Source organism: Trachypithecus francoisi, unplaced genomic scaffold, assembly GCF_009764315.1.
Source record: "Trachypithecus francoisi isolate TF-2019V2 unplaced genomic scaffold, Tfra_2.0 Lachesis_group12, whole genome shotgun sequence".
NCBI classification, from domain to species: domain Eukaryota; kingdom Metazoa; phylum Chordata; class Mammalia; order Primates; family Cercopithecidae; genus Trachypithecus; species Trachypithecus francoisi.
The window spans coordinates 36,299,622-36,326,655 of NW_022681457.1; the positions used below are offsets into that span (position 1 = coordinate 36,299,622).

General features: G+C 37.2%; 1 protein-coding gene across 1 annotated transcript in view; it reads right to left on the reverse strand.

Moving 5' to 3' along the window:
* Positions 1-9,736: 9,736 nt before the first annotated feature.
* The window catches only part of ERICH3 (glutamate rich 3), a 113,962-nt gene continuing 96,664 nt past the window's right edge, over positions 9,737-27,034 (reverse strand). The window contains 5 exon segments of the mRNA XM_033225317.1: positions 9,737-12,075; positions 12,746-13,318; positions 13,320-15,115; positions 18,528-18,569; positions 18,990-19,115. Coding sequence (XP_033081208.1) covers positions 12,764-13,318; positions 13,320-15,115; positions 18,528-18,569; positions 18,990-19,115 — 2,519 coding nt within the window. The 3' untranslated portion in view covers positions 9,737-12,075; positions 12,746-12,763.

Here is a 27,034-nt window from a genome sequence, read left to right on the forward strand (position 1 = left end):
CAACAAAGATCAAAAGAGACAAAGAAGGCCATTACATAATGATAAAGGGATCAATTCAACAAGAAGAGCTAACTGTCTTACACATATATGCATCCAATATAGGAGAACCCAGATTCATAAAGCAAGTTCTTAGAGACCTACAAGGAGACTTAAAACCATAAAACTCCTAGAAGAAAACCTAGGCAATACCATTCAGGCCATAGGCTTGGGCAAAGACTTCATGTCTAAAACACCAAAAGCAACGGCAGCAAAATCCAAAATTGATAAGTGGGATCTAATTAAACTAAAGAGCTTCTGCACAGCAAAAGAAACTATCATCAGAGTGAACAGGCAACTTACAGAACAAGAGAAAATTTTTGCAATCTATCCATCTGACAAAGGGGTAATATCCAGAATCTATAAGAACTTAAATTTACAAGAAAAACACAAACAACCCCCCAAAAAGTGAGTGAAGGGTATTTACAGATGCTTCTCAAAAGAAGGCACTGCATGTTCTCACTCATAAGTGGGAGTTGAACAATGAGAACACATGGACACAGGGAGGGGATTATCACACACCAGGGCCTGTGGTGGGGTGGGGGACTTGTGGGGAGGGATAGCATTAGGAGAAATACCTAATGTAGGTGACAGGTTGATGGGTGCAGCAATCCACCATGACATGTGTATACCTATGTAACATAACTGCACGTTCTGCACATGTAACCCAGAACTTAAAGTATAATAATAATTTTTAAAAAATTAAAAAAAGAGAGTTTCCTTCTCCCTTCTGTCCCTTCTGCCATGTGAGGACACTAAGACAGTGCCATCTATGAGAAATGAGCCCTCACCTGACACAGCATCTGCCAGCGGTTTGATCTTGGACTCACCAGCCTTGAGAACTGTGAAAAAAAAAAAAACTCTGTTGTTTATACATGACCAAGTCCCAGATACAGTCATGTGCTGCATAGCAATGTTTTGGTCAAAGACTAACTGCATATAGGATGGTGATCCCATCAGATTATAATGGAGCTGAAAAATTTCTATTGCCTAGTAATGTGTTGATCATCTTGACTCTACATAGACCTAGGCTAATATGTGTGTTTGTGTCTTAGTTTTTAATGAAAATGTTTCAAAAGTACAAAAATAGAAAATGTTTAGAATGCAGAAAGCTTATAGAACAAGTATATAAAGAAGTAAAATATTTATGTACCATATACAATGTGTTTATGTTTTAAGCAAAGTGTTATTACAAGAGTCAATAACACATTAAAAATGTATAAAGTAAAAAATCATAGTAAGGTAAGGTTAATTTATTGAAGAAGGAGTTTTTAAAATAAATTTAGTGTAGTCTAACTTTACAGTGTTTATAAAGTTTGAGGTAGGATCATGTTCTAGGTCTTCACATTCACTTTCTGACTGACTCACCCAAAGCAACTTCCAGTCTTAAAGCTCTATTCATGGTAAGTGCTCTATACACATGTACCATTTTTTTTCAATCTTTCATGCCATATTTTTACTGTATCTTTGCTATGTTTAGATACACAAATACTCATCACTGTGTTGCCTACAGTATTCCGTACAGTAACATGCTGCACAGCTTTGTAGTCTAGGAGCAATAGGCTACACCATAGATATAAGGTTTAAGTTTGTGTTAGTACACTTCAACGTTCCCATAACAAACCTGCTTGACGTGTTTCTCAGAATGTATCCCTGTCATTAAGCAGTGTGTGAGTGTTTTGTTATAGCAGCATAAACAGACTAAGACAACCCACTTCCCCTATTAAATGGTCCTATTATTTGCTGCTAAGTAGAAAGAGGCTCTGAGTCCATCTTATTTTATCAGCTGCAGCAGACAAGTTACAAAAGAGTTAAAAAAAAATCAAAAAATAGGGCTCTCAAAATACTTAGGTCCTTTACTTCTCTAAAGTTTCATACAATCTAGCTGTTTCCTTGACCCATGTATGAACCCTGCCTTGGAGTCGAAATAAGAGAAGAAATACTACTAACAAGAGGATTGCAATTTTGAATGCCACTAAAAAGAATATTACAATGTTAAATGCCAATAACAAGAACACTGCGATTTTAAAATCTCTTCACAACCATTTAAAGACAATTGTGTTAAACCATCATGCAAGAAGCTTCAGTTGTGAAAAAATTGTCTCAATTGCTAGTATCTTTATAATCAAATTCAAACCTTATTCTTGGGACCTTGTACCTATTTATATATTGGTACCTATGAATATTTGGAAAACATATATGTATTATCTTTCTTTTCAATTAAATGATACAGTTATTTTAAAGATTGTGTCAAAAGTCTGCCTTTTATAATATAGGGACTCTATACTTTGAAGGGCCTTTCCATTATAACACTAGTAGAGCCTACATAAAACATTTTTTTTTTAATTGCTGAACTTGTAGGAAATAAGGAAACTCTTTCTTTAAAAAAGTGAGCTACCAGCAGTGATCTTGGTAATCACAACAGAAAATCAAGGTTTCCCTGAACACAATGAAATATTAGTACTAAAACTGAAGATTAAGCCTTCAGACCACAATAAGGAGAAGATTTACTAAAGACTGGCACATTAAACTGGACCCCAAAAAATCATTCACAAATTAAGATTAACTGAATACACATGCATAATTGAGAAACAAACCATCATGAATAAAAGTCAGTGGAAATAACAAACTGCAGTAACAGATCACTAAGAATTCCAGATAGTGGAAGAATCCATTTCAGAACAGGAAATAGCTAAGTGTAAAATATTTAAAGAAATTTTTAAAAGAAATGATGTGAAGTATGAAAACTTAACAAGCAGCCTGTGACTATCAAATATGATCAGGTAGATTTGGATTAATGACTGCATAAAACCTTAAGAAAGAAAAAAAAATAGACCAGGTGTGGTGGCTCACACCTGTAATCCCAGCACTTTGGGAGGCCTAGGCAGGCGGATTACCTGAGGTCAGGAGTTCGAGATGAGCCTGGGCAACATGGCGAAACCCCGTCTCTACTCAAAAGACAAAAAAAATTAGTCAGGCTTGGTGGATGGCGCCTGCAATCCCAATTGCTCCAGAGGCTGAGGCAAGAGAATAGCTAGAACCCAGGAGTCGGAGGTTGCAGTGAGCAGAGATTGCACCACTGCACTCCAGCCTAGGCAACAGAGTGGGACTCCATCTCATAAAAAAAAAAAGAAAAGAAAAGAAAAAAAGAAAATAAATAAAATTGTTGAAAGCACAAGCTCAGTGGATGCATTAAACAGAAAATTAGAAACAGAGAAATAAAAATCAAATTGGCAGATGACTCTGAAAAAAGACACAGCACTTAACATGCCATGGCTGTCCAGAGGCAACATCAGCCCCACGTCCATCAGGACTCAGCTTCATGGATCTTATGGTTTGCGAAAGGTGATGAAGCCCTGAAAACCAGTAGAATCTATTATGGGAGAAATATTCTACTCCAGAAGAGGCCTCGGTGGTGAATGGAAGGATATTGGCATCTTACAGAGTAATAGTGTACAACTCAAATACTGTGTCTTGGATGACAGAACAATGATCCCACCATGGATCTTGTCATTGCAGTAGGACTGTGCATTGGAAACGTTGTAATTGTAGCAGTATTATGTATTAGAGATGAATTTCAGTGGTGTGGAGGGCGGGATAGAATGTTGTGGCTAATACAGTGTACTCTAAAGCAGTGGTTCTTTATCATGGCTGCACAGAGAGCTTTACAAAGTATTGATGGCCTGGTCTTACCCCAGAGATTCAAATTGTCTGGGGTGAATGGGGATCAGGATTTTTAAAGCTTCCCATGGGACTCCATGTGCAGCCTAGGCTGAGAACCACTGACTAGTCGTTCTCAAACTCTAGCTTACATCCATATTACCAACACAATTTGAATTCTAGGTTCTCAAAATCTGGTCCCTGTCATAGCAACATCAACATTACATGGAAACTTGTTAGAAATACAGAACTACAGGTGGTTTGCAGCCCTATTGAATCAGAAACTCTAGGGATAAGGCCCAGCAAATTCTATCCTACTAAATCCTTCAGTCTTACACAGACCAAACTTTGAGAATTCCTGTTGCAGAGGGAGCCACTTTGCCCGATCTGAATATCAGCTGTGATACTTCCTTGCTCTGTGTCTTGAATATGTTACTTCACTTTTCTGTGCCTCAATTTTATCATCTGTAAAATGGGCTAATAGTACCTTCCTCATAGCATTCTGAGGTTTAAAGAGTAAAGGAGAAAAAGAGGAAAACTAAAGAGTAAAAGAGTACAACAGTAAAAGCATAATGGGTTAAGGTGTGTTATAACGATTTAAATTGGCTTGTGAAATAGGTTTACTTTTTAATCACAGTAGCTATTCAAACTTGAGATTAGTGGTCAGAAAGCTTAGCTGCACGTATCAATCACCTGGGAAGATTTTTGTTGTTGTTGTTCTTATGCCCAACTTCTACTCCCAGAAATTTAAAAAAATCTCTTCAGTAAAATTCTGATATACAACCAATATCGCTAATATGCAGGAATTTAGATTTGAGTTTGTTAAGCCAATTTGTGTATGCTTAGATAGGTTTGTAATTTGTTGCATTTTACTGGAGAGTTCAGTGCTAAGTAGGGAGTCATTAACATTATGATCAGTTCAGTGGGAAGAGTTTCCATTCATTCTCAGAGATTTTCTTTTCTTTAAGTTAATGACGGGTGTGTGTGTGTGTGTGCGTGAGTGCACAGGTGTGTGTATGTATGTGTGCTAAATAACTACTGTCTCCCTCTAACTGACCTTGACAGTCTCAGTGGGGATTATAAAAGGGCAATGACTAACTTCAGTGACCTCTAAGATCCAGACAACCAAAATGTTTCGCCTTATACTGCATTTGAAAACTTGGATTTCCATGTTTGCAAAGCAAGAACTAAATTAGCTGTTCTAAAAAAAAACAAAAAGCAAACAAACAAACAAAAAAAACACTGAGTTTTAGAGAATAAATTTGATTAGAAATTAGGATTCTGCATCTCTGAAAAGAAAATCTGACTAATGAGAAACAGCATTTTGAAGTGAAACAAGCTCTAGACTAAAGATAGAAGTTCCAGTTCTTTGTCCCTAATCAATGTATAACCCACTCCTCAGACCCTCTGGGCCTCTGTGTTCACAATCTGATACATAAAGGGGAACAGGTAGAGTGTGTGATATCTAATGTCCCTACCAACTGTAATGTATTATGAAAATTATTAGTTTTTCTCTTCAATCAACAAACTCAGATACTCTATGCATCCTATCAGTATCACTCAAATCTGGCCTTAAAAATGTTTAGAACAGCATATAACAATGTTCCCCTAGTCTGGATGTTATTTCAGGTATTCATTCGTTTCCATATATTTATTGAGCATGCACTGTGTGCCAGACACTGTTCTTCGCACAGGGGATTGCACGTGGACCAGAACAGATCACATCTCTTCTGTCATGGGGCAAATACTGTTCTATTGAAGAACAAATCAGCCTGTGTTAACATGAAATGTAATTGTCAGAATTCTGAAGTTATTTTTCCCTTCTTCACAACATCTCACATTTGCATTCTAACAGAGATAACAGAGAAGATGGGAATGGAAAGGAAGGATTGAAAACCTGACTAAAATGAAACTTTTAAAATAATAATCTTAAAAGGAGAGGCAAATTCTAATAAATCATCCATTCCCCTGAATGATTAAAGGTCATTGGTTCCTTACTCTAGTTGTTTCCAAATATTTGTGTTTAAGGCACATTTTGAAAATTAAAATTTCTGTGGCAGAGTGAAGATTATTCTTCATAGTTACAGAACTATCTATTAAGTTGAAAGCACTTTAGAAGAGGTCTGCAGAGCACAGTCCTCAGGACAAATCTGACACTTTGCCTCTCTTTGTAAATAAAGTTTTATTGGAACACACCTATACCCATATCAATTCCAATTCTTGTAAGTATTGTCTATGGCACCTTTCATCCTAAAATGACAGGGTTGAATATTTGCAACTTTATATCCCACAAAGCCTAAAAGATTTAATATTTACCACCTGGTTCTTTACAGGAAAAGTTAGCTAATCCCTGTTCATTAGTAGTGAGATTTTGTTTGAATACAACTGTTAACTGCCTTGTATTAGTCCTTTTACACACTGCTATAAACAACTACCTGAGACTGGGTAATTTATAAGGAAACGAGGTTTAATTGACTCACAGTTCTGCGTGATGGGGAAGCCTCAGGAAATGTACAATCATGACAGAAGGTGAAGAGGAAGCAAGGCACATTTTACATGGTGGTAGGAGAGAGAGAAAGCAAGGGGGAAGCTGCCACACACTTTTAAATTATCAGATCTCATGAAAACTCATTACGAGACAGCATTAGGGCAATGGTGCTAAACCATTAGAAACCACTTCCATGATCCAATAACCTCCCACCAAGCCCCACCTTCAACATGTGGGGATTACAATTAGAGAGGAGATTTGGGTGGGGACATAGAACCAAACCATATCATTCCCTGATGGTGTACTCAGACACACTAGAGGGGCACACTTCCTTTCCTAGAAACAGCTAGATGTTATGCTAGGACCCTTCTTCCTTGTAGCAACACCAAACTGGATGACGCACTCATTTATTTTACTGGCAGACATCACTTTAATAGTATGTAGACAAAACAAATTTTGTACATTAATCAAAATTTTGGCTACTGACTCTGGATGACTGCCAGGCCACGAGAAACATGGCCCTCAGCTATTCATCTTGTCCTTTACGCTAGTGGACTGCCAATATTTCTGTTCACATACCTCTGGAAGGGTTTTGAAAAACAATATCCCTTCATATATTTTTATATTGACATGTAAACATTTTTATATATTTAAGTAGTTACAGATGTAACTTCTATCATTTTATAAAACAAGACATTTTAAGATGAAATGGTTGTATCTCTTTTCTAAGTGTATCCAAAGAAATGAAAATGCCATAGCAATTCCATATCACCTTTATCCATGTCGTGGATGCAGTGGAGTGCCACCCTGATAATCTCTTCACAGTGGACACGATCGGCCTCCAGCAGCCTGGGGTAGGGTATGCTATCTGAGTTTCTCCACAGGAATTGCTTTTGACTGATGGGACCATTCAGTCCAAGATTATGCTTGCTCCTGAGTAGGAAGCCAACATCGAGCGACTGTCCTATTGTGGGGACTTAGAGGCCTGGTCTCTCATCTGCATTTGACCATCCCACCTTGAGAGTTCCCCTTTGAGGAGTTGCACCTCTGTGGCAACTACATCTCTATCTATCTTGTATCTTGGCCCATTTCTGCTTTTTCAGTTCTCCACAGTGTTGTTTCCAGGGCATGGCCCAATAAACCTTCTGCACACGAACCTCTAACCCAGAGTGTTTTGGGGGAACCTGACCTAAGACATCCATTTTCAAAAGTACGTGACTAAGCTCTTCTTTAGTGTTAGAAAGTCTCATGTTTTTTATTTTCTTAAACTTACATTTCCATTCCACTTTGCCCACAGATTTGTATGCTACTTCAGTATATTTTTATACTTAAAAGTCTTTTACTTCTCACCCTGTCATAATTATCTGCCATTAAATTATTACGTAAATTAAATTTTAATTTAAAAAATTTCTTGTGACCATAAGACTCTATGTGTTAAATCTCACCTGGACTGAGCTATCATTGCAATTATTAGTAATACACATTTGATCAAAACAACATTCATACTATAAATTTTGGTAAATATTACACATAAAAAGTAAAAGTAAAAATGCATCTAAGATAGTGATTTCTATTTTTAATTTGTTTGTATGTCTGTGAACAAATATTATTTACTGCTGAAATAACAGTGTTCAACATCAGTTCTATTCCACTTTTGGTTTCATTTTCATAGATATAAAAATATAGTAATTGTGCATGTCACATAAATAAGTGGATGGGAATGGAAGTCACTTTGTTATATTGTACAACAATGCTCCAATTTGAACTCCGTCTGATTTTGCAAAATTTACAGGCTGATAATATACCAAAAATATTTCAATGATTTATCAGTTGGCAATTCAATCACATCCTCATTTAATTTTGTTGTAAACAAAGAGTTGAAAACCACCTGATTTGCAGAAAGATTTGTTACCCAGTCATTTCCAGGAAGGAAAGTCCTTCCCTTATGCCATATTTCACATTGTTCCTTTGTCTGATTTGTGTCTTTCTAGGGGTCACTGCATCACAGTGAACTTGGTAAGTGAATGAAGAGTTGCCCTCTATTGTGAAAAGACATGGGAGTCTGACAAAAACATTGACTGCAGGCTAGTTCTCAAGTCCATTTTAAGATAAAGTGCATATGGAGGTTAAGCATCTGCAAACTAGCCTTGCCAGTGAATCCCATGAAAAGCTTCATCTTCCCTGGGAGGTACATTTACACCAGTTTGAAAGTCTCTGTGTCTCATTAGCACCAATTTCCTGAACAACTGTGAGATTTCTCGCATAATTTATGGGTCCCTAATATAATATTTAATTATAAATAGATATTTAATAAAGACCAGGAAACATATGACAAAGCAGCAAGACTTAGATACCAGCTTCTCTGTCCCAAGAATCTTCTGTGTACTGCATTTTCCCTAATTAAAAATGAGGGTATTTCAACACTCCAAAACACTGTTGAGTCCCACAGATTATTAAATAGCTTGAGCCTTCTGGAAAAAACTACAAAAGGCATGCGCATTCTCAAATTTCAGCATTTTATCTTACAGATTTAGTTTCCAGTTATTTTGAAGAGCTTAGTTTCCCTGTCACAGGGCATGCTATTAGCATAAAGAACAAAAAAGCAAAGGGAAAAAAAGAGGGGTGAGTTTGAGAGCAACTTTTAAAGAATTCCAGCTGTATTTATTCCTTGTTCTTTTGTAGCTCTTGCTGCTGGCCATGGTGTTAGGAACTTATTTTTTAAATGACATAATCAAATGGTACAGAAAACAGAGAGGAAATATTACCCAAGGTCAGAAGCGGCCTCTTCTGGGCTGTCCTTGAGTCTGTTGGAATATTTCACTTACTAGATGAATCTTCCTTAAGGCTTTCTTTTCTTTTCTCAAACAATCATTTTTCCAAAGGCAATAATTCTGGCAAAATTACTGATCTTAGAAGGATTAAGGAACTCAACTGTACTTATTTATTTAACACTCTTAGAAAAGGCTTAACTCAAGAAGTTCAAGCAGAAAACCTAATTCTATCTACATTTCCTTTGATTGCCTATTTTTCTTTTGAACTATTTTAATAATCTCCTTTGTTCTTTGATTGACATTAGCTGGAAATATAACTCCCTTCTCACTGATAGAGGATATATTGAGGAAGTTTAAATTTTTCCCCTCTACAAGTAAACAAAAACATGTAGATGTTCACATATAATATCTTAGTATCTATTTAAGATACCTCTTCTTAGAAGTAGTGTATATGATATGATAAGAAAAAGTCCAAATTTTGTGTCAGATGATCTGAGATTGACTGATTTTTAGACAAGCCATTTAACTTTATTGAGCTTTTGCTCAGTTACCTATAAAATGGTGATAGGCGATAATAATTTTTCTCACTGACATTATCTCATGTGTGTGAAAGACACATATGAGTGTAGACAGTCAGTATAAATACATCACATACTGTACTCAAAAATACAGCCCAGTGAAACTAATCCTTTCTTCTCTGCTCCGTGGAGTTCAAATATTGTAAGGGAAGAACACAGAGATTTTAAAAGTTGAGTCTTATTTACAAAGAACCATTCACATGTATCTGTAAATGTATGATTGATTTATGTTTTAATAATCAAGAAACAGGAAACATATCATTTCAGGTGAACATACAAGTAATTTTATCAACATAGCATTTGCAGAGAAAGGATTAACTTATTCAAAATATCACAATACTGAATTTCACAGTCAAATTCACATGCAGATTGTAGAATTATGTTATGGGATGTTTTGATGGAGTATGTTAAATATAAAAGCAATCCAAAGCAATTACCACTTAGCACATTGTACCAAACTAATTTTTCAAAGGGATTAATAAGTTTACTATCTTTCCCATAAGGTGCGATGTATTCAAAGTGCTCTGTAGCATTGAGGTTGAAATCAGGAAACAAATACTGTTAGAGCTCCACAGTAATACAGCTCAGTAATAAATGAACTTGAATATAATGTAGTTGAAATCTACTCATAAAACTTTAAGACAGATGATGGAGATTTATGATGTGCAGTGAGTAATATCCTTTAATAGGGAGTAGGGCAGAGGGACTTCGTGCATGTATGCATAAAATCATAATAAAAGTAAGTTTAAGATTGACTTCACCACTTTTATATTGAGTGCCATTTACTAGAGAAAGAGACAGATAAATGAGAAGACAGGAAAAGATAGACATAGAGAGGCAAAGAAAGAAAGTTCAAAATGCCTCTGTAGTTGGCTTTCCAACTGAGACTAATCCTCAATACAATCAATAGTCCATGACAGCAGTTTTCAGACATCAGTGTACATCAGTATTACCTGGAGGGCTTGTTAAGCTATGGGTTACTGGACCCAACCAAGAGTTTCTAATTTAGTAGGTAGGAGACAGAGGCTGGGAACAATTTCCAGGTAATGCTGGTGTGCTGATCCTTCTGATCAAGGGACCAGTCTACTATCTGGCCCAGTGTATTTTTTATCATTGAATGACTCCATTACACATTAAAATGGAAAATACTTATTATGATAATATGACTGGTCCCTAGGGACCTTGAGTGTAGTGTGGCCAGCATGGATTATATGATGATTTAGAGCAGTGGTTCTCAACCTTGGCTACATAGAAGAATCAAGTGAAAAGTTAAAAATATATATACTGATGTGTAGATCCACCTAAAACGAATTAAATCTGAATCTCTGGGGTGGGGAAAAGGGTTGAGTCATTTATAAAAGTGTCCCATGAAAATCTAATGTATATTCTGGCTGGAAAATCACTGCTTAAGGAAATTATTTTACCTTCTCACATAGAGAAATGGTAGATAAATACATGCGCTCTGGGGCACTGGTTATGTCTTCAAGGAACTGAAAACCCCTAGGAGGCAGGCTGATACACAACTAGAAAATAATATCAGGGAGTAATTTAGAATGCAATTGCAACTGTTGATTTATAATGAACTGCAAGGTTAGTTCAAAGGTTTGAAATAACAGAACTTGGGAAGGTGAACAGTACACCCATTTAATCCAAGTTTCTTTTCCATTTAATGACATCAACTAAAGAGTCTAGAATGTTGGCATAATGCTGATGTGCTATGCCTACTGCTATAATTATTATACTTATTCCACTTAGCTAAATTACTTACTACTTTTATTTAAATCTGAGTGGCCCTATAAATAAGGCCCCAGGGACAAAATGCTGGAAGCTACCACTTTATTAGTCTACCCCAGAAAGCAGAACTACAGAAACACACACACACACACACACACACACACACACACAAAGAGCATTTTGAAATAAGATTTTCACTTTGTTATTCTGGCATAAATTAAAAGAATGACTATTTCTAAGTATAAGTGAATATACATGCCAAGAAACCTTTTGCTGGAAGAACTTAGAGATTTGGAGCAATTTTAGTTTTGAGTGTGCGTGGGAGGACCTTTAGAGCTCATTTTCACAGGCCAATTCATTTAAGCCCCAAACCACAGATTTTAAGTAAAAGTCCCATGTATGAAATTGAGATTGTGGAATTGATTGGGGCTCTGTATTGTAAAATAAAAACGACTTTAAACAAATCCTTAACATTACAAACTGGGCCTTCCAGTGATCTTTGGTAAAAGTCAAACATTTGAAAATTATCACTTGCATTTGAAAATGTTAGGTGTGTAGAACGTGTAACAGCCTCACAAGTTTCTCTCTGAGGAACCACTGCTCCTAATAAGGGTCCTACAGATCTACTTGAGCTATTCTCAAGGTGCTTACTGAGCTACTGACCAGGGCTGACAGACTGGGAATCATCTCAGACAAGCGCAACCAGCAACTAAAAAGAAGAGAGAGAAAAAATCAAGAATCCTGGTGAGATGCTTGGGTGAATCTTTCTCCACTCTTTACATCTTCCAGAAGACATCTTTAAATTATTCTGAAAAACAGTAAAAAGGATAACAGTACCAGGATAAAAATCACTCACAATAGTAGAAACTGGACACTAAGAATGTGAGGGCATTAAGGAAATAGCAGAATATGCAAAAAAAAAATTTTAATCTTTAGTTCCACTCTTCAAGATTGATATATTTAAATCTTTTACATACAGAATGTAAAATATTTTATATACTTAAAATATTAAATATAGAATGCTTATATTTTACATATGTAAAAATGAAATGTATTAAACTTTGCAAAACTGCAGAAATGAAAGGATAGGGCCCACTTAAAGGCAAATGATTACAAACAACCTTCATTTCATTTTGATTCTTTACTTTTATGGTCTGTCCTTTGTGGCACATTCTCCTCTGTATTTTCTCTTTGGGGTCCTATCCGGGAGACACACATCTCACTACTGGAGGGAGCTGCCTTGCAAAGACTGAGTATGACTTGTCACACCGGGAAGAGCAGTGGGTCCTGTGTGTGCTTTGGCCCCTCCTTCATCTTTTCCAGCCCCTTTCCTGACAGGCTTAGGGCTAAGTGACACAGAATTGAAGCCTGTGTGTTTATATGTGCACAAACACCAATAAAGGGACAAGCCAGCCCCAAGGGGAGGAGACCCACCGCAGGGCTGCTATTTAATTCAAACACATCAGGCTTAAACTCACCATCTGCCAGCAAGTCTCTTAGGCCTGCATGTTTTGGGGAGAAACATCTGCAGTCTCGCTTTCTCCTTGCACCATATGCTGTTGCTTCTCTTGGGGTGCAGTGAAATCAGCCTTCACAGGAAGTGCTGCCATCGTCTGTAGACTTTCTGGACTCACTTCCCTCTCTCCCTCCCGTGATAATCCTAATCGAAATTTTTCAGCTGCTCCCGACTCCTGCCTCCCATCGCCACTCCCAGTGGCTGCCTCCTGGCCCTCTGACCCTCCTTCTTGCTCCTGTCCAGGCCCTGAGGTCTTCCCTTCCAGGACTCCTGGAGTGCCCACCCCAGTGTCTGTTGTACATGTCACTGTCATCTCCTCTACTGCTGGCACTTCCTCCCCACTCCGTGCTAATTGCTCTACCACCACCCTCCCTGCAGCTGCTGTTTTTCCTACTAACTCATCCTTTTGGTGCCAGGTTTCTTCCTCAGCAGCATCTGAAAAGGGGGAGGCTTTATTTGCTATTGTTTTCTCCTCGGCTGTCTCCGAACCTGCCAACGCCTCCCTCTCCTCTGCGGCTGTTTCTGCCGTTTCCCCTACCTCCATGTAGATCTTCCCCAGCCACAACCTTTCCTCCTCCCATGCCCTCATCCTTTTCTGTGTTTCCTCCGCCTTCCATGGCCCCGTCCCCTTCCGAGTTCCTGTCCCGCATCGCTTCTGTCCCCAGAGTGCACTCTTTGTCCTCTTCCTTCTCTGGGTCCTCACCCATCGCTTCCTGCCTGAACTTTTCTGCGGTCACGGGATCTTCCTCAGGAACAGCTTCCTGGGTCCTTAGCATGACATCCGCTCCTCCTTGTCCTTCAGCCCTCCCCTCCAGTCCTGCGCAGGAGTCGTGATCTTTGGCTGTCAGCTCCTCTGCCTGGCCTGTGGCTGGGATCAACCCCTCAGGGGCCTGCACCTTTCCTGCTGGCTCACCTTCAGGAGCTACTAAGGGCCCTTCTGCATCCTGGCGGGGCCTCTCTTCCAGAGCCCTATTCTCCCTGCTGGACAGCTCTTCTCTGTCTTTGTGCTTTGTGTCTCTGGCTTCGCACAGTCTTTCTCCTCCTCCTTCTTTCCTCAAAGCTGTTATGTTTTCCAGCGACTTTTCAAATCCAGGCGTTGCTTCAAATATGGGAACCACTATGTCTTTTAGTGAATCTTCTCCTAGAATCCCTGAATTGTCAGACAACTCAGATGCCTCCACAGGTGCTTCGTTCTCAGCATCAGATCCCATTTCATTTGGGGGGGCTTTTGTCTCTTCCTCAGATCTTACTTCTGTCTCTGTTTTCCCCTCTTCTGCATTAAGTTTTTGCTCTTCTTTAAAAGCGTCTTCATCCTTGAGTGCATTTACCCTTGTCACCTCTTCTCTCTCAGAGTCAGTTTTCCTCAGAGGTGTTTTTGGCCTCTCAGCTTTCTTTCGCTCTCTTGCTACATCTAATTCCTTGGGTAAAATTTCTTTCCTATCATCTTCCCTATTAGCTTCTGCCTCAGTCACCATCTGTTCCCCTTCCACATCTTCCTTGCAAAGGTCTTCAGGGCTGCCCTCCGAAACCTGCCTCCGGCTTGCCTCTGCCTTTCCTGTGAAGGGGCTCAAGGCTGTTTCTGTTCTCATAACCTCCTTTCTCTCTTTGGCTGGTTCCTCTCCCCCAAGAATTGCCTCTTCATAACAATCCTCTCTCTTTGGTGCTGTGTCCTCCATGGGTCCCGTGTCCTCTAGGTCTATGGATGCTTCCTCTTCACTTTCCCTGACATCATTCACAGCCACCCCACCCTCAGCCTCTCCCTCCTCCGATGTTGCTGCATCTCTTAGGGCTGCTGCCTCCTGAAGATCCTCCGAGTTCAGAGCTGCTGATTTATTTGCAAGCACTGCCTTCTTCAAACCCTGTTCCCCTTCAAAAGCTGCCTTGTCTGTCTCAAGCACTGTGAGCATCAAGGCCTGCTTTTCAGGAGCCTTATCTTTACTCAGACCCACAGCATCTTTGGCTGCTGCTTGTCCTATGGGGTCTGAGCATGCTTCACCCACCCTTCTAGCCCCTTCTGCTTCTGCTGCTGCCTCTGCCCCCCTTTCTATGCCTGGAGGGATCTCCCCTTTTTCTGTAAACTCTTCTGCCAACTCTGACTGCTCTGCTGTTGGCTTCCATGTCCTCAAGGGAGCCTCATGAACAACTCCTGCTTCTCCCCACAGGGCTGCCTCCCCTTTTCCCTGTACTATGTCAGCATCTCTGTGCTGGGGCCCTTCATCTTCCTCCTTTGCTCCTTTCTTCTCCAGTGTATATGTTTCTTGGGCCAGTTGCTGGGATTCCTTGTTTGAGTTAATTGCTGCTGTTTCATCCACCACTAAATTCATTCTTGGCGCTATAAAAATGAGGTTAGAAATCAAGGTTACTTTAATCCAAGTGAACAAGGGACGAGACATTATAATCTTATATAACACTTATTTACAGTGTGAGATATTTATATGTGATATCACAAGGCCATTGTATTATATATAAAACAATTTTCCATTGATTCTAGGATGCTGACTATAACATGCACCATGACTTAATAATAGTTTTTCACTATGAAATGTCTTCAAATTTAAGGAATACATTGATATTAAAGAAAAGCTGAATATCAGAGATGTTTAACATAAGCAGCAATAAGCAAAAAAATTATCATGTCTCCATGTCTTGGAATCAATAAAATCTCCACCTCACTCTTTCTCTTGGCTTCCTCTTTCTTTCTCTCACATACATACAAGATTCCTTTCTTAGAAATAATAATAAGTGGAATGGAAAAAATTATGCAATAAGAAAAATAGTGAGTATTTAATCTTCAAATAAATTATTATTTTATTTGTCTCTTTTTCTTTCTTTCTTTCTTTTTTTTTTTTTTCAAGCAGGGTCTCTCTGTGTCACCCAGGCTGGAGGGCAGCGGTGTGAACATGACTCACTTCAGTCTCGATTTCCTGGTCTCAAAAATCCTCCTGCCTCAGCCCCTCGAGTAGCTGGGACCATAGGTGCATGCCACTATGCCAGGCTACTTTTTTTGGTTTGATTTGTTTTGTTTTGTTTTGTTTTGTTAGTAGAGACAGGGTCTGTCCATGTTGCCCTGGCTAGTTTCAACTCTTGGGTCTCAAACTCCCAAAGTGTTGGGATTACAGGTGTGAGCTACTGCATCTGGCCCTGAAATCATTATTTTCTGCAGCAGCATAATATGTCTCTCTTCTGCCTATGTTTTCTGGAACTCACATGGGCCTTTAGCAACACAATCATTATACAGTGTGAACTGATGATTCTCACTCCCAGATGATAAGCTACTATATCTAGATTTAGTCATCACAAATTGGTGTCTTTAGTAAAAAGTCTTACCTTTGTAGCTCAAGGTAAGACTTTTTACTAAAGACACCAATTTGCATTACCTTTCACCTGTGTTCAGAAGCTAATTTGCCTTTGGCAAAACAGGATTACAAAGCAAGACAGGACTTTGTAGACTGGGACAGTTTTCAGCCTAAATACTCTTCTTGAAGTACAAGTTTTCACCCATAATTTCCTGGCAAACCTGGGTGCACAAGCTATTATAGTTCATAGTTCAATAAATATAGGTTTGATATGTTTTTTAATAGCAACAAGTGGATTTTTTTATTATTAAATAAAGTTATATATATGTTGCAAGCAAAATAAGTAAAGAAAGGCATGTTATGCCAAACACCTAAAGCATTTCAACTTCCCAACTGCAGAATAGGACTTAGGGAGCTGGAAGCTTTGAAAAAGTCATCTTAATAATTTATATCAATTTAATCTTTTCTCATTTATTAAAAAAAACCACTAGACTAGATTTTATAAAATTAGTTAACATACCAAGATGTCAAACTCTAACTTAAAAAAAAAAACAACTTGTAAAGTAGGCAAGTATGATGTTCCTCATTTGTTTTTTACTTGCTTGCCTTCTTGGCTAGCCATCTTACCCCCAACATCATCAGCAACAATCTACCAGGAGTCTGAAGTCCTTATCTTACTCACTTCTCTACTTTATGCCCCATCCAAGACTGTCTCCTTTCATTACCTCTTCTAACACAAAAGATGCTTATCGTTTGTTGCGTTTCCTCGGTCTCTTGCCAGCTATTATGATAAACCATTTTGAGGTAAAGCAATAATAGCCAATATTACATTTCCCTTAAAATGTGTTTGGAAGGTAATTTGTGATGTCTCCTTTCAAAGGAGTAAAATAAAAATTTCAGGCCTATCAACAGGGCTGAGATTGACTTTACAGTCATCCTCTGCTTATCACAGCAGTTATTTCCTAACTTTTACCTAAAATCTTCCAAAGCGATATGTAGAATCAAATATTGGTTTACAGAACATGTAGCCAATTCACCTGAGAGAATATGGTCCATTTTATTTCATTACAGATTATTACCGGATTTGAAACAAAATTAAATTGAAACAATAGGAAACAATAATGTCTGTCAAGTCTCTTTAATAGTGTATCTGCTACTATTCAAATTCCTGCATGAAAGTATATTAAAAAAGTCCTCTGTTTTTCTAATCTGGTTTCTAAATTTATGGATTAATTAAGGAACATTCAGGGAAACAGGGAAATAAAATTGCCTAGCCACCATGTAGTAATATACTATGCCTAAATTCTAGGAGAGAAAGTGCTAATGGCATCCAGCTGAGATATTATATGAACACACACACACACACACACACACACACACACACACACTATAAGGGAGCCAGACATGACGTTCCTCAAGCAAGAGAGAAAGAGTAATTGAAGCTTTTCTAAGAAATATTACTATAAAAACATGACATGTTTTTTGATGGTAACCCCATGGACTTTTGAAAAATATTTAATATGGGAGAACAAGTAATATTCACAAACAGTGGCAATTTGATTTAGTGGAATGAGTGTGTACTTGGAAGTCAGACTAACCTGGGTAAAAAAACGCCAGCTCTGTCATTTACTAATTGTACAAACTTGGGAAATAACACCTCTCTAATCTTTCATTTTCTTATCCATGAAATGGGAATAGCAATGCTGTACTCACAGAATCCTTTGACAGTAAATGAGATAATTTATGCAAAATGCTTAGCACAGTTCCTGACACAAAGAAAGCCCTAATAATCTTCCTTGCACACACCTTTCATTGCTTACAAATAATTAGATTTTCTTGCTTGAATGCAATTTGACCAATAATAACCAGTATCTCTGCATTGAAGAATAAATATTTGGGAAGGTGCACCTGAATTCCTCTAGTTGAATGGCCACTATAAAAGATGTGGGTTCCTAAGCTCAGGGTCCCTCTGCTGTAACTCAGCCCACTGCACAATCAAGTGTTACCTGCTCCTCTTCATGTTGCCAAGGGAGATTTGGAGCTCAGGGAACCAGCATAAATACAGGTACTCTGGCTACTGCTATTTGCTATGAGCAATAAAGTCCTTTTTCTCTGACCCAGGTGTCTTATGTCTTCTGCCATGATCCATAAAACTGTGGCTGGCTAAGTTATTGCTTGAAAGAAGGGTAAAATCTCAAATGCCTCACAATGCTTGATGACAATTACTAAAATTGAAGGTGGGATACAGTGACCATATGATGAATAAATGAATATATTTCCCTGCTCCCATACACATAAATATATTCAAATCAGGGCATATTTTAAAAGTCATTCAATAAATACCAGAAAGCCTAGAGATTTCAAGAACATGGGAAGTTTGACCAGATTTATGTGAGTCATGGTCTGTTGAATCACTCTAATTGGAACTCTTGCAGATGGAATACTTACCACCAAGAGCCAGGTCATAGGCTAATGGAAATGAATCCTTTCCTAGTTAAAAAAGAAAAGAAAAGAAAAGTTCAAATGAATCACTGTGAAATGTACCATCCTTCTCCATCTCTCCAGTTGGATCAGTTAAGGCAAATTCACCTAGCTGTTCAACTGTCTGAGAGGCAGGCTATTGAAATAAGACTGATGTGAAAATACCTACCGATATTGTATAATCTAACATTCTTTTATTTAATCCTAGACATCAATATATTCAAAAAAGAATAATAAATTTTTACTTGATGTTAGTTGTAAAGCTCCCCTTAGGGCCTGTCAACTACTTCTGGCCATGCTATTCATTAGTTGAAAAGAAAAAAAAAAAAAAGGTGGCCGAAGGAAGAAACAAGAATAAAAAGGGTGGAAACAGGCCATTTTTTGCAGAGGATTTCTGAAGGTCGTTCCTAGGTAATGATGTGCCCTTACCGCCACTTGTGTCAACCTCCAGCTTCCTCGGTGGCTTCCCACACTCATCTTCACTGCTGACACCAGACTCAGCATCATAGTGGCAGTGGTAGTCCGATGCCAAGACTTCTGCTATTATCTGTCCAGCTTATTGGATGTCACGTAAAATATCAAAAGGTATAAAAACAGGTCATGGGAACATTGTTGAGCCATTTCACATAATGTAAACAAGTGGTTCAATTTAAATGCATTTACATTAAAATGTAACCTTGTTTTAAAAATCTCTGAAGCATAAACAACTCCCAAGCTATGATTTCAAAAAGAAAACACAATACACAAGAGAAGATCATGAAGTAAAGAAATCCATGCAGAGAAATACTTGCATTAAAAAAGGAGAGAGCGAGTAGCCATGAGCAGTGATAGATTTGCCAAATGAACATGCAATGAAATGATTGAAAAAAGCAGTTTCGTTGCATTTTCCCTTCTAGGAATATGTGCCATGGCTTTTATGACACCAATCATCACTGCTTTTTTAAATTACTAAAACTACTAGAGCTGACTACACTACGAGCATTTCATCCATTAGTAGATTTTAGTGATTTGACCCCAATATTCACTCCATGTGGACAGAAGCAAAAAAGCTATTACACAATTCCTATAAATTTGACAGTAAAAGCTATTATAGAAATTCATGTTATCTGTAGTTGGTTACTAGCATAGACTTCAGGATCACAGAGACCTAAATTCAATTATCATACTACATACTAACCATATCACACTGAGCAATTGCTTTGGCCTAAGCCAATGCCTTGGTTTACCCATCTGTCAAAAAGAGTTATCTACTCAAAAGTTCTTGAGAGGATTAAATGAAATAATATAGAGAGAGCATCTTCATCTTCCACTTACTAGCAAGTGTCTAGGCACTTAATAAATACCAGCGATGATGATGATGATGATGATGATGATGGGCATTTCTAAGTGTCATCACCCAATGTGGTATGATTCTAGGTCAAAGTGTAAAGTCAATTAAGTTTGTCTTTAGTTTCTGACAATTCCCTTTCTACAACCCTTGCTTATCATCTGATGACCCATATCATAAATCCCATAAATCTCTGACATTACCATTATATCACCTCCTTGTTAACAAGTTATTTCAAATAACACTAGACTTAGATCTGTCTTCTGGGATAAGAACATGGTATTTCTGAAACTAACTAATTTCTTTCCTTTCCTTTCTTCCTTTCTTTCCTTTTCTCCCTTTTTCCTCCCTTTTATCCTTTCTTCCCTCCCTCCATTCCTTCCTTCCTTCCTTCCTTCCTTCTTTCCTTCCTTCCTTCCTTCCTTCCTTCCTTCCTTCCGTCCTTCCTTCCTTTCCTTTCCTTTCCTTTCCTTTTCTGCCTTTTTCCTCCCTTTTATCCTTTCTTCCCTCCCTCCATTCCTTCCTTCCTTCCTTCTTCCTTCCTTCCTTCCTTCATCCTCCCCTGATATTCTGTTACAGTGGATACAACGACTTTACTTTGAGAAAACAGAACTAGAATGCAGCTTCTTGCTTCTTTTAAGGTGAACTACTAAGGGGTAATTACTTACTGACTCCTCTGTATTTGGAAACAAATAGTGGAATACCTGCCTCAAATCGGTTTTGAAGGGAAAATTATGACTTAACAATGTTAAGAGAACAAACAGAAATGAAAAAGGGGAATAATATAGTTCAAATATATTCTCTTTTAAAAATATTTGAACATCAGTTTTCCTCATTTATCCAATACAACAAAAGTTTTTTACAATAAGAGTTTAGAGATGATATTGACTCATGACAATGATGTAATAGTTGGATTTGCTATCAAGTTTTCATTTTAGAAACTTGATAAACATAATACATATGAGTTAAATATCATCCTTTCCTTTCTTCCTTTCTTTCCTTTTCTCCATTTTTCCTTCCTTCTTTCCTTCCTTCCAGTATAATGTGAATACTGTATATCTAGAGAGTTCAAATAAGCAATGTTTTAGGTTTTACATATAAATTTATTTGGCAATTACATGAAGCTTTATTCCATCAGTGCTAAGACATCAAAGTTTTGTCCAAGTAGTTCAGGGTATAAAAATATAGTGTACAATATTGATAATAAACAATAATTATGCAATTAGCAGCTACTGAACCAAAAGACTACTATAAGAAGCCAAACAATACTAACATCTTCTGAAAATTAAAACTCACTCAGAAATGATAGTGAAGCTTGTAGTCCCTCTGTCTCAGGGATGTTATCACCATTTTCCCACGTCTGCTGGCTTGCCCCTGGAGGATTAGCCTTTGGAAGTAGATGAGAGCCTGTATAGTTAGGTGTTGCCTATTTTGAGTTCAGTATGAGTGGGATGCTGGCCTAAGTATCAAGGACTTACTAGGTGTGAAACCAGAAAAGGCTTCACTTGGTCATTTTTTCTCAGATGTTCTTCTGAAACTGAAACTTAAAAGCAAGAACTTGGCTGGTGTCTAACCCCAACTGTTTTCCACCCATAGTAAAAGAGGACTGTGCATGCTGAGACTCCCATTTCAGTAATGCGACACATCACTTTGTTGCCTCTCTCTATTTAGCCCTTCATCCCCTAAGGCTCCTGTCTTTTACCTATCGATAAAGGTGACCACTAGAGGCAAAGGTGATTGTCAGTTCTCACAGCATTAGTTGCAAAATGGAATTGTCACACATAGAAAATTTCTTAGAGAATAAGCTTTTTTTTTTCACTCAAATGATATAATGATACTTTAAGATATTTTTTAAAATATCAAAATATTCTTATATTACAATGTCAGCTTTTTAGTATAAAAACAAATATATTTTAATATGTATTGCATTTTCCCTAAATATGGAGATGGTATTTAGATGGATTATCCAAAGCTTGAAAAAAGTAAAGGATACAAAGAAGAAAATAATTATCATAGTTTCACTACTCAGAGAAGGCTACTAGTTAACATTTTAATAGATTTCCAAGTATTTTTTACTAAATTCTTACTAAAGGTAGCACTTAATATCCAACTTTATTAATTTAGAAATGTATTGTGACTATTTTCCCATATCATTAAATTTAAAAGACTCTTCAGTAACACATAAAACATTCTAATAAAGTCTTACTAAATTTCGGTTCATCAATGTCTATTGTTAAATATTGAGCTATTTCTATTATTTTGTGATTATAAAGCTATTTTAAACACTACTTATAATCATTTTTACACATATTTTTGACTATTCCCTTAGGACACATTCCTGGAAGAGGAATTGCTATGAATTTTTAGAAGCTTTTTATACATATTTCTAAATGTTCTTTTAAAAAGGAGGTGGGATGAACAATGTCGTCAATAATGACTGAAAGGCCTATGTGCCTGCACTATTTTCACAATTTCCACCAATTCTTTCTTTATTTGATATTTTAGTAATTGAAAAGTAGTGGCAAGGATAGAGCTTTCAATATTAGCAGCAAACTTTCCTTTTGTGAATTTCCTGCTATACAATGTACATTCTTCCGTTATGATGTTTGCCTTTTTATTGATTTGTAAGAACTCTTTATGTATTACAAACATCAATCATTTTTTCCAGCTTTTATTTTAGATTCAGGAGGTACATATGCAGGTTTCTTACATGAGTAAATTACATGTCACTGAGATTTGGTGTGCAAATGATCCCATCACCATGCAGTGAACATAATACCCAATAAGTAGTTTTTCAACCCACTTTCCCCCACCTGGTAGTCCCCAATATCTATTGTTCCCATCTTTATGTCCATACAAACATAAATTTTTTGCATATCCATCTTGCAAATATTTCCTCCAGAGTTTGTTTTCCTGTATAGTCGCGTGTTATTGCTGTTATTGCTGCTGCTATTGCAAAGAATCTCACATTACTCAGTACTATTTCTTCCAAGTTAATGAATTGTTTTCAAATCCCAAACTATTATTGTTAGGATTTACAGACATTCTACATCAAATTTTGGATTTAATCTGGCAAAAATTATCATCATCTTTATATTTAGTCTTCTATTCAAATAGTGGGAGTGATTTCCCATTTATCATATTTCTCTTTCATCCTCTTTGTGTGGAAAAGCATGTTTTTCTTATTGTCCATATATTAGGTTCTTCCTTCTTATAAGTTTCTTAAAGTCTGTTTATGAATACTTCTCCATTGTGGTTTATTACTTTTGTTGTTGTTGTTATAGTTTCAGTGGGTTGGTAGTTTGAGGCTATAGTTAGAAATTGGTCACCTTACAAATACCACTTGTTGGCACTAATAATTGCAATTAATTAATTATCCAGTGAATTGTTTTTTTCTCTTAGATCCAAGAATTATTTAGAGTACTGCTTTTAAATTTTCCATTTTTCTGGTGAGAGTTAATTGTATTTTGTAAATAATTTATAGTTTTATTGCACTGTTATCATGTAATGTGGATTCAACAAATTCTGCTCTGTGCTGCTATAAAAAAAGGCACATAGAGAATAATAGTTACGTGATAGGCCAACCTTCTAAATCACATTAATCATTTTTTCTGTGTCCTTATGTATTATGAAAAGGACTGATGTTTATGTTTATATACAAATGAGAGTTATTCATTTTGTATTTTCCATTAAGAGAGTGGTTAGCTTCTTGAATGCTCTTAAATCCCACTGGGATGCAGATCTTCCTCACAAATGTTAAGCTGAAGTAGTTTCCAATTCCAATTCAGTGACCCAAGAGCTAAAGGAGAAAGGTAAGGAAAGTGGGGCTTTGAACCTTCTTAGCAGAAATGTAATTCACTGCATTACTTTTCTATGGTTGCAAGAGCTTCCAGGCTTGGTTAGACATCTACTCTTGACATTGCCATCTTCTTTGTTAGGGAAGTGCCTCTATGAATTCAGGGGAGAAGACCCTCTACCCATCAGTGCAGCTGACTTTTTGTTGGCGTTGCCTCACAAACTTTCCGGGGGGGCGGGTGGCAACAGTGAAGAACACTGAACAGTTAGAGGCCAGCATACCGGCTTTCTGCGTCCTCACAGCTCACCCCTGCTTCCAGCCTCTTCTGATCCTTTAAGTCTAGGATGATTTTTTTTTTAACTTCTATGAGGACGCTCCTCTTTCTCGTGGGAAACAAACACATGATAGCTCCTGATGTCTTTCTCTAATTTGCCCTCATGTAGCAAATTCCTTGGATTTTGTGACATTTGGATGGTACCTTCCTTAGATACAAAAACACGTTTTAAACTTTGTGAAACGTTTCAACTGCTATTTTTATACTTTCTTCCTCATTTAAAATAGAACAGGGAGAAAGAAATCAGGTACTTGAATTCATATTACCAAATGAAGTAAATTTCACAGTGTTTCTAATTAACATTCTCCTTAAAAGTCGATTTATAGCCTTCATATCACTTGCTGCTATATTAATGTAGAAACTTAGAAATTCACTGCAATAATTCAGCTGCTTTTGTGGAAACAAATCAAATCACATATAAAAATTCAGGCCATCACAGGTGGGATGTAAAAGTTGACACTTTAATATCTACTAGTCAAGATGCAAATTGAATTATTAAATATTTACTAAATAAAAAACATTCTTATGATCATTTTGAAGCATTATTTATGTGGTTTAAATGAATAATTTGGAATTTTTCAGGTATTCTTTAACATAAACTTTGATTTAACAAAAAATGCTTAGAATGATGATGATGAAAGTTGTAATTTTTCAGGTCTAACATAGTTGTAGGTTAGCATTTTCTCTTTTCTAATTTTTTTTTTTTTTTTTGGTAATTCTGTGCTTATTTTGTTTATTTCTTTCTCTTTTCTCCCCTGACTCTCCTACAATTTTACATATCCTCTAGGCCATTTTTCTCCTTTAAAACAATGTAAAAGGGGCAGAACAAAGCCACAGTATTTCTGTCCTGTAATTGCCTGTTCTCCACGGTAAAGCTTTGGATGTCATTGTTGGCCAGAGCAGATGAAAAGGAAAATATACAGAGGAATAAGAAGGAAAGTTCAAGAAGTCATACAAGAACTTCAATGTACTGTATATCTTGGGGCTTCAGGGGTTTTGTTTGTTTGTTTGTTTTTACAGTACAGGAGTCCCCTTATCTACAGGGTACACAATTCACAACCCCAGCAGATGCTTGAAACAGTAGGTAGTATCAAACTCTATATATACTATGCTTTTTTCTATACATGCATCCTTATAATAAAGTTTAATTTATAAATTAAGCACATAAGAGATTAATGACAATAATAATAAAATAGAAAATTATAACAATATACTATAATAAAAGGTATGTTGATATAGTCTCTCTCTCTCACTTTCTCTCTCTCTCTCTCTACTCCTCTCTCTCTCTGTCTGTCTTATTGTACTGTACTCACCTATTTTCAGACTGAGGTAAACAATGTGTAACTGAAACCGCAGATAAGCAGGTCAACTGTGCTACATATTTTCTAGCCAATAGTATCTGAGGGGTTTGGGCAATAGAAAGGTAAGGAGAAGTAGAACCACTAATACATATAACTTTAATAAATGGCTTAAGTCATGAAACAAAAATACTAGTTATTCTACTTCATGCTTACTTGAATCTTCATTATCGGTTCTTTCTTCCAGGTTCCCAAATGTCAAACATAAATGCTCTAATTTGGTATACATTACACCTTTTACATTCCCTATCATGTATTCTCAATGACATCTAATTCATTCTCTCTCCTATGCTGTTTCAAACAAAACAAATTGATCCCATCTTAAAACATGTTAAGAATCCTGAGCAACTGAATATCAGAAGACTGTTTTATCAAGAATTTTCATCTGTATTTTAAGAATGTAAGAAGCCTGTAAAAACACCATAAAGATATGCCCAAGCTTATTCCAAGTTCCTGGTGACCTTGAAAAGCATCCCAGTGCTTTCATCATTTTTGTGTAGCCAGTCAATTATCTTCCCAACAACTCACCATGACAAAATTCATGACCAGCATCATCTACCCACACAGTGAAGGTGTTCTTGTGTCATCTTTGACATTGACACATGGCCCACAAAATACCAGGATTAATTACAAACCAAAGACCATAGCTGTTCAAAGACAGTTGCAGAGAATGCTAAAATTTAGCCTCCATGTAGTAGCCAGAATAATCTTTTCGAAACATTCAGATCATGCCATTTTGGGCTCACATCTTTCTAGAGGAAAGATTTCCTAACTCAGAATAAATTCCTTCCCATGACCTATGAGCTTCTTCCTCTGACCTCATCTTGTGCTACTCTCTCACTTGTTTACTAGATTCTGTCACAATGGCCTCCTTTCCAAATCCTTCATTCAGCAACTATGCTCCCAACTTGGGACTGTTGCACTTGCGGGACTCCTCGTTCCCTGTGGTCTTTCTGTAGATGACAGAGTTGCCTCCCTCTGTACTTCATTCATCTCTGTTCAGATGTCTTATCATTAGAGAGGCCATCCCGAAAATACCACCCCTTCCTCAAACCATCACTCTATTATCCCCTTACCCTGCTTTTATTTTCCTTCTATCACTTAGCCCAGATACCCCATCACATGCTTATTTTCCACTTGGCAGGCATATCTCCCTCCTAGAATATAAAATTCATGTAGAAAGGGACTGTCGTGTTCACAGTGAGAACAGTGTGTGGCATAAAGCAGATCCTCAGCAAATATTTATTGACTGAAGAGGTCTATTAGAACAACTACATGCTTTCACAGGTCATTCAGAAATTGTATTTAGACCTCAACTCATAACACTTGACTTTCTTGTTCTTTCATCAGGACCAGTTTATCCTGCCTGCCTGATAACAAAATTGCATTTCATTTTAGTTATACCATTATTTAAGTTCAAATTGCCTGGTCAAGCACTATGACTTTTCCTGACTCACATACAAAAATAAAAAATGCTTACTCCCATATGCATTTTATATTATAATTTGCATTAAATATACTACTCTTTATGTCATCTATATTTATGATGTATAAATTAAATTAACTTTACAAATAAAATGTACTTGAGTTATTCCACTATTAGAACATAGTGCCAAGACTGTATCACAATGCATGACAGCTTAAGCTGAAAGTAACAGA